This window comes from Esox lucius, chromosome 5, assembly GCF_011004845.1.
Source record: "Esox lucius isolate fEsoLuc1 chromosome 5, fEsoLuc1.pri, whole genome shotgun sequence".
Taxonomy (NCBI): Eukaryota; Metazoa; Chordata; class Actinopteri; order Esociformes; family Esocidae; genus Esox; species Esox lucius.
In genome coordinates, this window is record NC_047573.1 from 361,579 (window position 1) to 377,497 (window position 15,919).

The 15,919-nt window shown below is 42.3% G+C and overlaps 1 protein-coding gene across 2 annotated transcripts; it reads right to left on the minus strand.

Moving 5' to 3' along the window:
- Positions 1-4,657: 4,657 nt before the first annotated feature.
- Positions 4,658-15,761, minus strand: npas4l (neuronal PAS domain protein 4 like). Of its 2 annotated transcripts, XM_010866393.4 has the most exons (10): positions 15,513-15,761; positions 11,052-11,121; positions 10,572-10,714; positions 9,626-9,789; positions 8,851-9,020; positions 8,606-8,705; positions 8,110-8,484; positions 7,350-7,485; positions 6,121-7,253; positions 4,658-5,497 (listed from the first exon to the last, which is right to left on the minus strand). In XM_010866393.4, the coding sequence occupies exons 3-10, from the start codon at positions 10,691-10,693 to the stop codon at positions 5,469-5,471; spliced, it is 2,229 nt and encodes a 742-aa protein (XP_010864695.2). In that variant the 5' UTR covers positions 10,694-10,714; positions 11,052-11,121; positions 15,513-15,761; the 3' UTR covers positions 4,658-5,468. The 2 variants fall into 2 exon arrangements, with proteins under 2 accessions (XP_010864695.2, XP_034147950.1); XM_034292059.1 differs by having other exon boundaries at positions 11,052-15,761.
- Positions 15,762-15,919: the final 158 nt, after the last annotated feature.

Sequence of the window (15,919 nt, forward strand, 5' to 3'; positions counted from 1 at the left end):
AACAACCTTAAACAGAAAACCCATTGAACGCAGTTTCCCTTTCTAAACATGAGCTCTACCACCATCTAGTGGTAAAATATATGAAAAGATGTTTCTATTCTGACAGGTCAGGAAACTCAAAGTTGATTCTTTCTGCAGTTTATTCAATAATATCATATCAGTTTGCAAATAAATATTGATTTAATTAAATAATAAGACCCAGGGTTTGTGGTCATAAACCAACATTTTTGACACTTTGCTCAATATATTTTGTTGTTTCACCTATATTTAACCAGGAAGGCCTGATAAACTAATAAAAAATAATATTGATAAACTGATAAACAATAATCATCTACAGAACTGCAAAACGGCATAACAAATGAAAAACACCTTAGTTTCACTGCCCTCTATCCTTGCATTGCTTTCTTCACTGAACTGCTTCCTTCACTGCCCTGCCACCTTCACTGCAATGTCTCCTTCAAGGCAATACCTTCTTTACTATATTGCCTTCTTCAGTGCACTGCCTTCTTCAGTGCACTGCCTTCTTCAATACACTACCTTCTTCTCTGAATTGCTTTCTTCTATACACTGCCTTCTTCTCTGAATTGCTTTCTTCTATACACTGCCTTCTTCTCTGAATTGCTTTCATCACTGAACTGCCTTCTTTAGTGCAATGCCTTCTTCACTGCATTGCCTTCTTCAGAGTCTTGCCCCCATCAGGTAAAAGTGAGCTGCCTTCTGCAGTTCATATGGTAGAGCTGCAGCACCTTCAGAGAGTATTCAGAGTCACTGGAGACACTGTGACTTGAGGCAGGGTATCTGGAGACACTATGACTTGAGGCAAGGTATCTGGAGACACAGTGACTTGAGGACAGGGCATCTAGAGACACTGTGACTTGATGCAGGGCATCTGGAGACACTGTGACTTGAGGACAGGGCTTCTGAAGACACTGTGACTGGAGGCAGGGCGTCTGGTGACACTGTAACTTGAGGACAGGGCATCTGGTTACTCTGTGACTTGAGGCAGGGTATCTAGTTACTCTGTGACTTGAGGCAGGGTATCTGGAGACACTGTGACTTGAGGACAGGGCATCTGGAGACACTGTGACTTGGAACAGGGCGTCTAGTTACTCTGTGACTTGAGGCAGGGTGTCTGGAGACACGCTTCCTGGAGATCCTTAACTTTGGTATATTGGCCATTTATTACAAATCCTTTAAACCGTTAATTAACCAGTAAAATGAAAACAGATTATAATAATTGTCATATCTATAATATGTCATGTTGGATCTGATTTCCCATTATCTGATATCGATCTTTTCAAGTCAAATGAAATATGTTCTGTAATAGTATCATAATATAATAAATTGCTACTTTAAGTTCATTAAAGGGGCCAAATGTAAGAATTGTATTGTCCTAGTCGCATAAATCCCAGCAACATTTACTGGTATAAATTTACAGTTAAAGTACGTTTTTCAACTGTTTGTTTCTCCAACACTATTCTGACTGCCTGACATCCCTCATTTAAACGTTCTCTCAGTTCTCCATATTATCCATCATAGATGTCATAAAAGATGTTCACGAGAATTTGTAGTTCATTAGAGGTCTCATACACAGTGTCACTTATTTACAATAACAATGAAAAATGTATGGAATAAAATCAAGTATCGAAAGGGAGTAAAGGTTTAAATGAGGGGTTGAACTCCTCTTTCTGTGGTGGAGTACCAACAAGATGTTTCACATTTATTTCTGCTCACTCTGTTTCATCCTGATGTTTCACAATTATTTCTGCCCGCTTGGCTTCAAATTGCAAAGATCAGCTTGTGCTTGTGGCAGTCTTGGTTTATTTATCAAAATCTTTGGCCCAATTTGTAACAAAGAACCCATTCAACATCCTGTCCCCCATCCTGATTTTAATCTCTCCTGCCATCTAGTGGTTGAATTGAACTCAACACGGTCATGCTCAGACTGCGGTCAGGTGACCTCTCATAAAAAAATGTTTTTAAATCTTTGTAGTTCATTCCAGGTCTCATACACAGTGTCACTTATTTACAATAACAATGAAAAATGTATGGAATAAAATCAAGTATCGAAAGGGAGTAAAGGTTTAAATGAGGGGTTGAACTCTTTCTGTGGTGGAGTACCAACAAGATGTTTCACATTTATTTCTGCTCACTCTGTTTCATCCTGATGTTTAACATTTACAGTGGGGAGAACAAGTATTTGATACACTGTCGATTTTGCAGGATTTCCCACTTACAAAGCATGTAGAGTCATTCTGTCATTTTTATCATAGGTACTCTCCAAAATCCAGAAAATCACATTGTATGATTTTTTTATAATTAATTTGCATTTTATTGCATGACATAAGTATTTGATCACCTACCAACCAGTAGGAATTCCGTCTCTCACAGACCTGTTAGTTTTTCTTTAAGAAGTCCTCCTGTTCTCCACTAATTACCTGTATTAATTGCACCTGTTTGAACTCGTTACCTGTATAAAAGACACCTGTCCACACACTCAATCAAACAGACTCCAAACTCTCCACAATGGCCAAGACCAGAGAGCTGTGTAAGGACATCAGGGATAAAATTGTAGACCAAGGCTGGGATGGGCTATAGGACAATAGGCAAGCAGCTTGGTGAGAAGGCAACAACTGTTGGCGCAATTATTAGAAAATGGAAGATGTTCTAGATGACGGTCAATCTCCCTCTGTCTGGGGCTCCATGCAAGATCTCACCTAGTGGGGCATCAATGACCATGAGGAAGGTGAGGGATCAGCCCAGAACTACACGGCAGGATCTGGTCAATGACCTGAAGAGAGCTGGGACCACAGTCTCAAAGAAAACCATTAGTAACACACTAAGCCATCATGGATTAAAATCCTGCAGTGCACGCAAGGTCCCCCTGCTCAAGCCAGCGCATGTCCAGGCCCGTCTGAAGTTTGCCAATGACCATCTGGATGGTCCAGAGGAGGAATGGGAGAAGGTCATGTGGTCTGAGGAGACAAAAAGAGCTTTTTGGTCTAAACTCCACTCGCCGTGTTTGGAGGAAGAAGGAGGATGAGTACAACCCCAAGAACACCATCCCAACCGTGAAGCATGGAGGTGGAAACATCATTCTTTGGGGATGCTTTTCTGCAAAGGGGACAGGACGACTGCACCGTATTGAGGAGAGGATGGATGGGGCCATGTATCTTGGCCAACAACCTCCTTCCCTCAGTAAGAGCATTGAAGATGGTTCGTGGCTGGGTCTTCCAGCATGACAACGACCCAAAACACACAGCCAGGGCAACTAAGGAGTGGCTCCGTAAGAAGCATCTCAAGGTCCTGGAGTGGCCTAGCCAGTCTCCAGACCTGAACCCAATAGAAAATCTTAGGAGGGAGCTGAAAGTCTGTATTGCCCAGCGACAGCCCCAAAACCTGAAGGTTCTGGAGAAGGTCTGTATGGAGGAGTGGGCCAAAATCCCTGCTGCAGTGTGTGCAAACCTGGTCAAGAACTACAGGAAATGTATGATCTCTGTAATTGCAAACAAAGGTTTCTGTACCAAATATTAAGTTCAGCTTTTCTGATGTATCAAATACTTAAGTCATGCAATAAAATGAAAATTAATTACTTAGATATCATACAATGTGATTTTCTGGATTTTTGTTTTAGATTCCGTCACTCACAGTTGAAGAGTACTTGATGATAAAACTGACAGACTTCTACATGCTTCGTAAGTGGGAAAACCTGCAAAATCGGCAGTGTATCAAATACTTGTTCTCCCCACTGTATTTCTGCTCACTCGGTTTCATCCTGATGTTTCACATTTATTTCTGCTCACTCGGTTTCATCTTGATGTTTCACATTTATTTCTGCTCACTTGGTTTCATTCTGATGTTTCACATTTATTTCTGCTCACTCGGTTTCATCCTGATGTTTCACATTTATTTCGGCCCGCTTGGCTTCAAAGTGCAAAGATCAGCTTGTGCTTGTGGCAGTCTTGGTTTATTTATCTGCGGTCAGGTGACCTCTTTCATACATTTTAGCTAACACCAGAATATGTGAAATTCAGCATACGTTCACTATTGGATAATTTGTGTTTCAGGTATTTTTGGTCTAGTCTGCATAAGAAATGTAAATATATGTTCCTAATGGTACATATGACTTGGGGCAAACAAGTTTCCAAAACTTAAATGAGATGCAGATTAAACAGTACATTAAACAGTGCAGTTACATATGATAAGACACACAGGAACTCAGAGATGTTTAGTTAAACTTTTTGAATATTATTTCACCCTGATTACCAAGTGAGGAAAGAATCTAAATACTAAGGATCCTAGATTAAATCCCTAATACTGATAAGGTGACAAATCTGTAGTTTTGTCCTTGAGAAGGACACTTAACTGCTTCTGTATTTTCTCTGGTGAAAGGGTCGCCTTGTGGTTAGAGTATGATTTATAATCTAATGATTGTTAAACCAAATTCCAGAGCTGTTGAAACATCTTTACAGTAGTTCACACAAATGGCACCTCTGTCTTTAATGACAATGTGTTCTCAGCCATATCTGGACAGGTAACATAAGAAATACATACAAATGTTCCAAAACCTTCCTGTTGACAGTCCGCTAAAAATAACCCTTTTTTTTTCTTGTTTTATAAAGTCTTTATTATAACTTGAAATATACATTGACTGGTTACAAAATGTTTTCAGTAGAAAAACTAAACATACAATCAACGGACAGGAATGTTACTGCATGAATTACACAATATATAAGCAAGTAATCTCCATTAATAAAAAAGATGAATCCTAAACAGCATCTTCAGGTTGGGAATCAAGTCAGTGCCTTTACTGAGGTAGTTGCTATTTAGATCTATGATTTGTCCCAAATCCTACCCTATATCCCCAAAGAACCCTGGTAAAATGTAGTGAACTACATAGGAGTACTACATAGGGAATAGTGTGTGAAATGATTCTAGCTGTAAAGCTTAGCGTACCATGTCATGTTTTTTCAAAAAGCACAAAAACATCAACAAAGTGCTCAGTAGTTCATTATCATCAACATTCACACAACACAAATTAATTCCCCATATGTGATCATCAGTGTTTTATGTGTAAACAGTACCATCAGACCAACAGAATCAGAAAAAAACATCATGAACACTGATAATACCGGAGAAATACAGCAGTCTATAGGCATTAACACAACAACAAAACTGTCATTAATTTAGTGGTGACACAGGTTTCTCAGCAGTCCAATGCACTTGAGAAGGTTCATCTCATATATGTACAAAAATATGATACATTTCAGAAAATGGTTCCAATTTAAAGTACGATATACCAAAGTTTTAACGAGCACTTTATTCTTCATTGTGGAGTTACTTCATACTTAATTTAGTATTAATTCCAATTCATCTTTGGCTTCCTCTGACAGTTTTTGGTTGGTTGTCATGACAATATGCCATACCAGTCTTAGTACTGTAGCACTGTAGGTCTATATTGACCCAAATCAGTACATGGATTCTTCTACAAGACCATCTGCAATAACAAACAGACAAAGTCTTGTTAGAGTAGTTTAAACAATTACTAAAATAACAGTTAAACAATACAGTCAAACGTGTTGTGTATGTCTATATAGTGTTTAATGTATGTTTATATAGTGTTTAATGTATGTTTATATAGTGTTTAATGTAGGTCTATATAGTGTTTAATGTATGTCTATATAGTGTTTAATGTATGTCTATATAGTGTTTAATGTATGCCTTTCAGTGTTGGGGAACTTCAAAAGTAACTAATTACAGATACTAGTAACAGTTCCTATGAAGTAACTTGTTACTAAATTGCTTGTTGTAGAAAGTAAGGCATTAAATTACTTAGCTGTTTCTTTAAGATAAGTCCTTTGATTCTTAATGGGATGTCGTATAATTACGTACTCAGGTATTGCATTGTCAGTGTCACTCAGCAGCATATAACATTAGACCATCAAGTATTATACAGAAAGAGTGACCAATTCTATTATCTCAAGTGATCATATACCATAATGAAAAAGTATATTTGCGTTTATGTATGTCTATATAGTAATTTATGTATGTTTATATAGTAATTTATGTATGTCTATATAGTGTTTTATGTATTGTATACGTGTATGTTGTTCTAATCACCTTGTTGAAGGCTGTGCTGCAGGTAGTGGTTGAGTTGATGCAACTCAGATATGTCATCGTGGCATCCTGTCCGCATCGTGCAGAGATCCACGCTGCTGTGGGCTGTGTGGGACCCCTCGATGGGAAGGGAAAGACAGAGAGGGGAGTACTCCAGTGGGAGGGGAAGAGACAGGGGTGATGGCTCCATGGGTAGAGGGTCCCCTTGAGAAGATAAAGCCGTGGTTGAGCAAGGATCCTGGGACAGATAGCAGGGGGACAGACACCCAGGGCCCTGAACCATGCCCAGATCCTTCAGGAGACTATGAAACACTCCCTCATCCAGGACAGGGGACTGAGCCTGTTGTAGTGCCCAAGGAACAGGCTCCAACATTGGCACAGCCTGACTTGTGGTCTGGACAGGGCCCATGTCGAAGCTGGAAGCCAGAGAGGAGATCTGCTGGGCTAGGATGCTGATCTCTGCCTGTTCTCTTGTACTATAGTGAAATGACAGGTCAGCGGTTGGGGAGGGGTTTGGGGTCAACAGGCCTTGGGGAACACGGTGGTGCATGTGATATGGACTTGTGGCGCCCTCTGGTGGTTGAGCTGACAGGTATGCAGGTAGGTCTTCAGTGTGGATAGTGATGGAACAGTCAGCTGAACTCTCTAACATGTCAGAAACAGGCAAGCACTCCGGGACTAGTCGGGCATCAGCAGAGAATGCTGGGAAATCCCAATGGGGAGATGGAGGGCAGGACTGTGGAGAGAAGGTGTTGGTCAGGTTGAAGATGTCCTGGTCAGGGGAGGAGGTTACAGGTCCATGGGGGATCTCTGTGTGGCCGAGTAGAAAGACTGACCCCTCCAGCCTTATCGGGGAGTAGCAGGAGGAGTTGGAGGGGCTATAAGAGGCAGGGCTGTAGGGAGGAGTGGAAAATGAGGCAGGGCTGTCGCTCATGACATCCAGAGAGCAGGTCCTGGTGGTCTCAGCCATGGGCTTCTCTCTCCCAGGTACACTGCTGGACTGGCTGGAAGCATTGGGTCTCTTCAGGGCCACGGCTTGGGCTAACTGAGGAGAGGGGGAGGGGCAGTGAATCTGAGGAGGACTGGGTATGATGGTGTTGCTGTGGATCTGTCTCAGAAACATGGCCTCTGTTTCACTGAGAAGGGATAGAGAATATGAATCAGTCCAATCCCCCACATCCTCATATAATGACATCATACAGTGTGGTCAAAACACTGAGAGAACCTCCTACCTGATTATGTAGTTGGTGCAGCTCACTTCCTGGTTGGCAGAATGCTTAGCGGCTCTCGTATAAATCCATGGCCAGGTAAGGTCACTGTGTTGGAGTCTGAAAACCAGTTCAGTGTGACAGCCCTCATCTGCCTGCACTGGAGAGGAACAGACAGAGGAACAGACAGAGGAACAGACAGAGGAACACACAGGGGAACACACAGGGGAACAGACAGAGGAACACACAGGGGAACACACAGGGGAACAGACAGAGGAGCAGACAGAGGAGCAGACAGGGGAACACACAGGGGAACAGACAGGGGAACAGACAGAGGAGCAGACAGAGGAGCAGACAGAGGAACAGACATTAACACAAGCTGCTACACCACAGTCTGTTATCTAAAAAACACCCTTGTGTTATTTTGCATGTTAAAAATATTAGTTTACAATGTTTAATGTAGAATAATGTTTCATAATATAGCATAATATTTGATTATTTTCGTTTTGTTTACCCTATTTTAAGTAAATTAAAAACACATTATTAGTAACAGTGAGAGTTAACTGTGCTTTGGGACAAAACGACAGGATTTTCCACTTTGTCTGCCTGTCGTATACTGAGCCAAAGCTCTAGACCAACTGCTGCCCCTACATAGCTTTGTTAAGGATAATGTATTATATGGTATTATAATAAACACATGAACAAGTTATAATACTACCATACAATATTGTGCAGTATTCAGTAGTACTACGTATTATTATTACATGTAGTATTTAGTACTTACTCAGGCTCTTATGTGAGCAGGCAGTTAAGTGGAGGTCTTCAGGATGGAGGAGGCTGTACCACGATCGACCAATCAGCTCCTCTGATGAGTACCCCAGGTGAAATATAACACTGTCATCCACGCCAGTGAAGCTCATGTCTGGCTTGTGGAGGCTGTCAAAGGAGGAGCGGCTGGAGGAGGTGCTGCTGTGGAGGCGGTTCACTGTGGGGGTACACAGGCCTACAAACACTGTCTCCAGAGGGGGGCTCTGGCCTGGGGAGGACATGGAAGGGGGTCGGAGAACCTCCTGGTAGCGTCCTTGGACCAGAATGGAGCAGTGGCCATGCAGTAATCTGAAAGCCTTGGAGGTGTGCATCCTACACACAAAACTCCTCTCTACACAGGGAACAGTTTCATCATATCAGTCTCTTCCATCATTTCGTTTTCCAAAGAGCTCCTAAATCATTGGTTGACATAATTGGAGGTTAGTTTTACATTGAGCAATATTGTGTCTTACCAGTTGATGTTATGCTGTCTACATCCAGGTGTGACCTCACAGTCTCAATGTCCTGTGTCTCCACCATGTCGTAGAAGGTATCTCCCTGAAGAACATCAACCTGGAGAATAGGAGGATAAGTATATAGACATACACAGCATTAGTTACAAAAACCTCATTAAGAAAGAGAGAAGACATGAGCTCATTCTTCCATTTGTATGTCAAGACTAGCCATGTAAAACCATGATGTTCAGGTAGGGCTTTACCATAGAGAGTCCCAGGTAATCAGAGACATTCTCCGACACGTAGACCAGCCTGCCCTGGGAGGAGAGGACGACAATGAAACCTTGCAGTGCCGGGAGGAAGGAATCGTAAGGAGGACAGACAGCAGAGCAGGGGAAAGAGGATGCAAGATGGCTCTGATAAGTTGAGAGTCCTGCATGGAGGAAGAAATAACTCAGGATTAGAAAAATCACAGAGAACTCCTGGCGGGTTCTGATACAAGACCTTGGGCAAAAGACCTCCAATGTAAAGACAGGGTAGTCAGAATTTAGCCCTATTTCAATATCTGAAACTGAATTTCCTTCTCGGATGGGGTGGGCAGGGTCCAGCCACTCTGTATTCATATGTTCTGTATCTGCACAGCTTGCAGATTAGGGTGTTGGGCAGGGTATCTGTAAAGCACTCTGTGACAATTGCCGATGTAAAATGGGTTTATAACAGATGTTTGAATGATTGATAAATCCAGAAGTAAATAGTCAGAAAGTGTAGCACCAAAAACGAACACTGTGATCATCCACCATGGTGTTATTCCAGAAAAGAACACTGTGATCATCCACCATGGTGTTATTCCAGAAAATAACACTGTGATCATCCACCATGGTGTTATTCCAGAAAATAACACTGTGATCATCCACCATGGTGTTATTCCAGAAAAGAACACTATGATCATCCACCATGGTTTTATTCTAGAACTGTAGGATTGTCTACCATGGTGTTTTTCTAGGAAAGTGTCCCATCTTGTGGATGTTGAGTGCTCACCCTGGAAGAGAAGGTTCGTCCTGATGTATGCTGTGATGACAGCCATGCTGTGGAGGTAGGACATTCTCTCCTGGTCGTCCTGGATGATGGGGAGTAAAGCTCTCATGTTTCTGATCTCCTCATTGATCTGATCCCTTCTGGCTTTAGACGCGCCTTTAGTTGACCTGTGGAACAACACCATGGCAACTGGTCAGGACAGGACAACGCAAGATAGAAGAACTAACAGCGTGCAGGGTAGTCAACAGTCTTCTGTCTTTGCCTATTAAAAAGCAGCTACTTGATACGCTGAGAGACGTCCCAAAGTGTGGTCTTTGGGGTAGATCCTCCTTAAAAAATGAGGAACTTGCTAAAGTCAAGATTATTGGAGCTGGGTCATGGAAGAGCTATTGTGGTGCCTATGGAATCAACTGTTGAATGTCAATCTGGAGGAGACAACAACATGACTCTCTAGCTGCTCTGTGTTCAGCCTGTCTGTGTTTGTGTGTCTGGCCTGGAGAGCCAGTGGCTCCAGGTTTTATATGCAGCAGAGACAGTGGGAGGCAGCATTAGAGAGTGTGGACGTCAGGAGGCTGGACTTCATCCACTCTAGCACTCATCTATCTCTCCACATTGCTGATCCATCGCTCCTTATAAAGATGCTTTTCCTACAGAGTGACGTCCAACATCACACACAAACACAACACAGAGCCACAAAAGAACCTCTCCATCACTCTCTGTCTCCCTCTACTTAAATGAAGTGGGGATCATTTGAATCACTGTAGCACTGTAATACCAAAATTGAAAAGGTTACTATTCAAGACTACTCAGAACAATCAAACCGAGCTGTACTGCCTACATTAAAGGGTCAGTAAAGAAAGTCAACATGTACTTAGTTAGAAAGATCCGTTTGCCTCTATTGGTAGGCCTGGTAAGCAGGGATGGTGCGGTTAGTTACTAGGCTGCTAACCTGAACCTCTTGCAGAGTCTCCTGTTGCGTTCCGTTTCTGCGTTGAACAGATGAGAGGAGCCAGGAGAGGAGAAGCGCTCACAGCTCATGAGACTCTCACACGACTCCGAGCTAACTGTCATTTTGGCAATTGTTTTAACCACCTACAAGTGAAGGAGGAAAGTTAAGTAGAAAACTGAAGCTATGTTCAAATCAGAATTCTAGTTTAGTGATAAACGTCCAACAATTACCAAGATAACATAGAATATAAATTAACGTATTTCGTGAATTAGTGTAACGCTAGGAGAAAATGTTAATTCCCAGATGTGCATTAATAACTGATTTATTATTTAAATTATCTGGTCTGATAATTTAACTAATTAGGCATACTGCTTAAAAGTATAAAAGTATTTTAAAAGAAAATACTTCGGAAACGCAACGCTACCCAACAAAAAAGTAGGAGGCTACAAAAAAGTAAATATAAATACGTTATAGCCTTACCTTCAGACTTTGTTGTTCTGTGCACCGGGTCTGCCTATCTCCCTTTATAGCCGCAGCAGCAACCCGACACCTTTGTTTTAAATCCACCAGGGAAAGAGAAAAAAACGGTTAATGTTACAGGTTGTGACGTAACGATAAGTGGAGGGACAAACTTAATTACGCACACTCTAAAAATAAACGCGTGCGTCCGACGGCTCCCCAGCGGAGTCATTGGCCAGAGCGCGAATTGGTGGGATGGACATACAAACACGAACACTTGTTGCTGTTAAATCGCCGTATAAAAAAGTGCTAATTATAGTCTGTATGTAGACTATAATTAGGAAAACTGCAGTGACCATGATATATTCAATGACTACAGCAGAACTGTACAGAAATCAACCACCAATCGCAGATTTTGCAGCATGGTCAGTGCGTTAAGGCAACGCCGAGAAACCAATAAAAGCCTTCGATATTGGGCCGCCTGAAAACTCTGTTCAATAAAATCTAATATATAGAAGTATGAACGAACACATTTTTCGCTCGCATTTTTCCTCATAAAGGCTAATGGTCTTAATTTCGTGCTCGCAACCTTAATGGAGAAATGCACAGTTAGAAAAAATTACTAAACAAAAAAGAACTAAACAAAAAAGAAGAGTGCAGATCAAAATTATGGGTCAGAATGACTAATGTTCTTGATTACGTTTAAAAATGTACATTTCAAATATAATTACTCATTCGGTTATTCGTGAAAAAAAGGGGGAAATGCGGTTCATTAGAAATTATTTCAGAAAAAATATGTCACAGCCGAAAAAGTTTTAATTGCACTGGAGTCTAGACTGTTTGCAATCAAGTTTTCTATCAAATTTTGATTAGTCTTCATGACAAACTTGAAGTGTACCCAGGACGGACGGTCAACTATTACAAAAGGGACGGTTAGCAATTGTGATTGGTACCCGGAGGAAAATAGGGGAGGGTGATGCTTTTTATTTTTGCCTGGGGGAGGGTTTCATATTTTTTTAGGGGAAGGGTGATGTAGTCCAAGTTGTAAACATCGAAATTGCTTATTACCTCAACGTGTACCCGATTCTGCGTGCATTTTCTACAGCCAGGAAAGGCTCTACAGGTTGGCCGAATCAGGGCGCCAAATTCTAGAGTCCAAAGTTTGTCTATTGCTGTGTGGTATGAGCTGTAAGTGCACAAGCCTTCGATCTACAAAGCCTGGCATTGCCCCCACAGGAGTTTTGCACCCCGGTTTGTTCATGCATAAACTTAACTGTAGTTAACCTGGTGCAGAGCGTATTGCACGATGCGCAGAACGCACTTGGGCAGAATTGTCTACGTAATTATTCTACCTCTGTTGCTACTACCCACAAGACGTGATAATGCAATTTTCGCGTGTACTGTGTGTATGTGCTGTAATTGGAGCTATTGAGTTGCATGGCAAATAAATACATGTGTCAAATTAAAGTGATCCGATATAGAACTCCGTAAAGGCTGCCATGTGGAAATGTTTTGATGTGTAGTTTTGATAGGTGATGTAAAATGCGATTTTGAATCAAGACAGCAAAATTACGGGCAACTCTTCCAGCGCTTACTACATCGAAGATGTAAAGACCATCATCACAACATATTGAAAAATTTGAGCTTCGATTTTCCGTGTAGCCTGATATTTTGGTTATTTGTGCAGTATTAAAATTATTATTCTCAGCCTTTCGCCACGTAGATGGGCTCAGGTCACCTGACCACAACTGCCAATGGGCGCCGCGCAGGTCACCTGACCACAACTGCCGATGGGCACCATAGATTATGTCTATGATGGGCATGTTTAATCCAGATCTGTTGCTTACAGACTCGCATTTGGTCCAAATCAGCTTAGTCCAATCATCTTCCTGCAGCCATGTATCCGGAATTACAAATAAAGAGACCAGCCTTGTGGTGATGTTATGGGTCTGAAGGCAAGGCCTTGATGTTATGGGTGTGAAGCCAGGGCCATGGTGATGTTATGGGTCTGAAGCCAGGGCCGTGGTGATGTAATGGGTCTAAAACCAAGGCTGTGGTGATGTTATGGGTCTAAAACCAAGGCTGTGGTGATGTTATGGGTCTAAAACCAAGGCTGTGGTGATGTTAATGATCTGCAGCATGTCAGGGGAAGAGGATAGGTCTGAGAGAAGCTGATAGGCCGAAGAGAGCTTTTTGGACTGGTCATTGTCTGGAGCTCAGAAATGGGGACAGTGTCTAAACAGATACTATACCATGTCTTTGTAACTAAGAAGAAACCTAACAACATAACCATATAACATAACCCTTCCGATAATATATGGATTACCTTGACTGAATGTTTTGTATTTGAGGTTAATAAACAAATATACAGTATCAAACATGGTGCATTTCCTATAAGCCTCTCAAATTGCCTTTAATTCCTCCAAACCTGAGGAGTGCACAGCTTCAAATTAGATTAGCAGTGGAAGAAGTGTGGATCGGGGGGAAGTAAACTAGAACTTGAGTGAGAAGTGTGGATCGGAGGGAAGTAGACTAGGGGAGTGTGCCAGTAATAGGATCTGGTCAGACAACAACATTATACGTCTGATAGTCCAGGACTTCTGACAAACTGGAGAGTTCTTATGCTGATGTCTCCCTGCATTAACACCTGGACTGGAGGCCCAGGTCTTGGTAGGTCCAGACAGAGTGTCCGGAGGCTCTGAGTCTGCTAGGGACTTCCTGTGTGCAGCGTGGCCAAGGCAAGGGGCAGGGCAGGGGGTTAGAGGGCCAAGCAGAACAGGGTGTCTCTACTGGTCTGCTCGGAGCTGACCTGCAGTCTGTGAGCTGCACTTAACTCTCCAGATAACACTGGCTTTATAGACGCAGGCTGCTGACAGACAGGAACAAACTGCTGGATTTGGGGTGTGGGGGGGTACTGCTGTGTCCTAAAGGGTCAGCGTTGGTCCCTGGTGAGGGCTATGGGTAGATACAGGGGGAGACCAGGTTGGGCCCCACAGGCTAGGATGTCCCAAAGTTGTCCAGCCATGTGAGTAGTCTGTTCGGGGCCAGGCAGACGGGACGACTGAAGCCTGGTAGCCCAAAGGGCCCCATGTCATCAGTCTGGGGGACCACGCCACCAGACAGGACTCACAACGAAGTGATGAGAGACTGTTTTATGAACATTAGTGAGACCTGAGTCGCTAAGCCAACCCCCCAATCCTAAAAAAAGGTGGTGACACTTTTCAAAAGAGACAACTAAATCTTTATTCAGAGCATAGCCCACAATAAGACAGTGGTGAGCTGGACCTGATGAGATCGTCACAGAAAACAATAGTACAAAAAAAAAAATGATTGATGCAATCTTACTAATGCAATGGTTGAAGTGAGCCTAATCTCCTCACTAATCCCTGTCTGCTCCAGACCAGTAGTCAGATAACAATGTCTCAGTGTCTTGACCTGATAATCAATCACAATGTTGAACTTCACTAATTTAGGATCTGTCTAGAACTGTTGTGACTTGTGGCAGACCGCGGTGGAACCACCAAGCCATAACAACCCTCAGCCTCCTTCACTTCACACAACTCATTTAGATACACACCCTCAGCATTAAGTACACGTCCCAAAGGACACAAACACACCTCTCATTCCCAAGGCCATTAGCAGAGAAACGCTAGAGGGACTGCAGCAGGAGTCCATCAGGACAGACCAATGCTAGAACTTAACCTCTGACCCTAACAACTACGACCACACGGTGCAGTCAGGAGATCTGAACAGCGGTAACCATGGTGGGTAAACTTGACCAAATTGGATAATTTGAAAAACATAGGTTCTATTTTAGGACTATTTAAAAAACATAGGTTGCAGCCCTCATCATTTTAGTTGGAATTAAGTTGTACCAGTAATCTAAAGGTCACTGGTTGTAATACTGAAGCCAACAAAGTAAAACCAGTCATTCTGTTCCTGAGGGAGTCAGTTAATCCTAATTGCTTCCAGGTAATTGCTGTAAATAAGAATGTGCTTAGCACACATACCTGGTACAATAATGGTACAAATAAATGTACAGTGCATTCGGAAAGTATTTCAACCCCTACACTTCTTACAGTAGACTGTTTTCCCAGTCCTGCCAATGATAAACATTCCCACAGCATTATGCAGGTAACACCACTCTTCAGTGTAGGGGTGAGCAGTGCCTGGTTTCTTCCAGACATGACACAAGCCATTCAGGCCAAAGATTTCAATCTTCATCTCTTCAGACCAGAGAATCTAGTTTCTCATTGTCGGAGAGTCGTTTAGGTCCTTTGGCAAACCCCAGGCAAGGCTATGTGTTGTTTACTGAGGAGTGGCTTCAGTCAGGTTACTCTACCATAAAGACATGATTGATGGAGTGCTGCAGAGATGTTTGTCCTTCTGGAAGGTTCTCTCATCTCGAAACAGAAACTCTGGAGCTCTATCAGATTGGCCATCCGGTTCTGGGGCCACCTCCCTGATCAAGGCCCTTCTCACCTGATTGGTCAGTTTGTCCGGACGGATAGCTCTAGGAGTGTTGGTGGTTACAAATGTCCTTCCTTTAAAAATGATGGAGGTCGCTGTGCTCTTGGAGATCTTCAATGCTAGAGAAAAGTCTAGGTATCTTCAATGCTAGAGAAAAGCCCCAGATCTGGGCTTCGACACAATACTGTCTAAAAAATTTATAAAAACCCTTTTTTGTTATTATGAAATATTGAGATTGATGAGAGAAAAATAATAAATGTAATATTCTATTTGATATATTTAGAATGAGGCAGTAAAATTAAATGTGGAAAAAAGTCAAGGAGTTTGAATATTTTCTAAATGTACTTTAAATAGCAAGGCTCTAGCCCCATGTCTCCTTGATCACAAGGTTCCACACCCATGTCTTCTCAGATTACAAG

Coding starts and splice junctions, on each gene's coding strand:
- npas4l (XM_010866393.4), bottom strand. CDS start 10,693: ATGACAGTTAGCTCGGAGTCGTGTGAGAGTCTCATGAGCTGTGAGCGC. Junction 8,706..8,850: donor ATTACCTGGGACTCTCTATG/GTAAAGCCCTAC, acceptor CCTATTCTCCAG/GTTGATGTTCTTCAGGGAGA. Junction 5,498..6,120: donor GCAGCACAGCCTTCAACAAG/GTGATTAGAACA, acceptor TTGTTATTGCAG/ATGGTCTTGTAGAAGAATCC.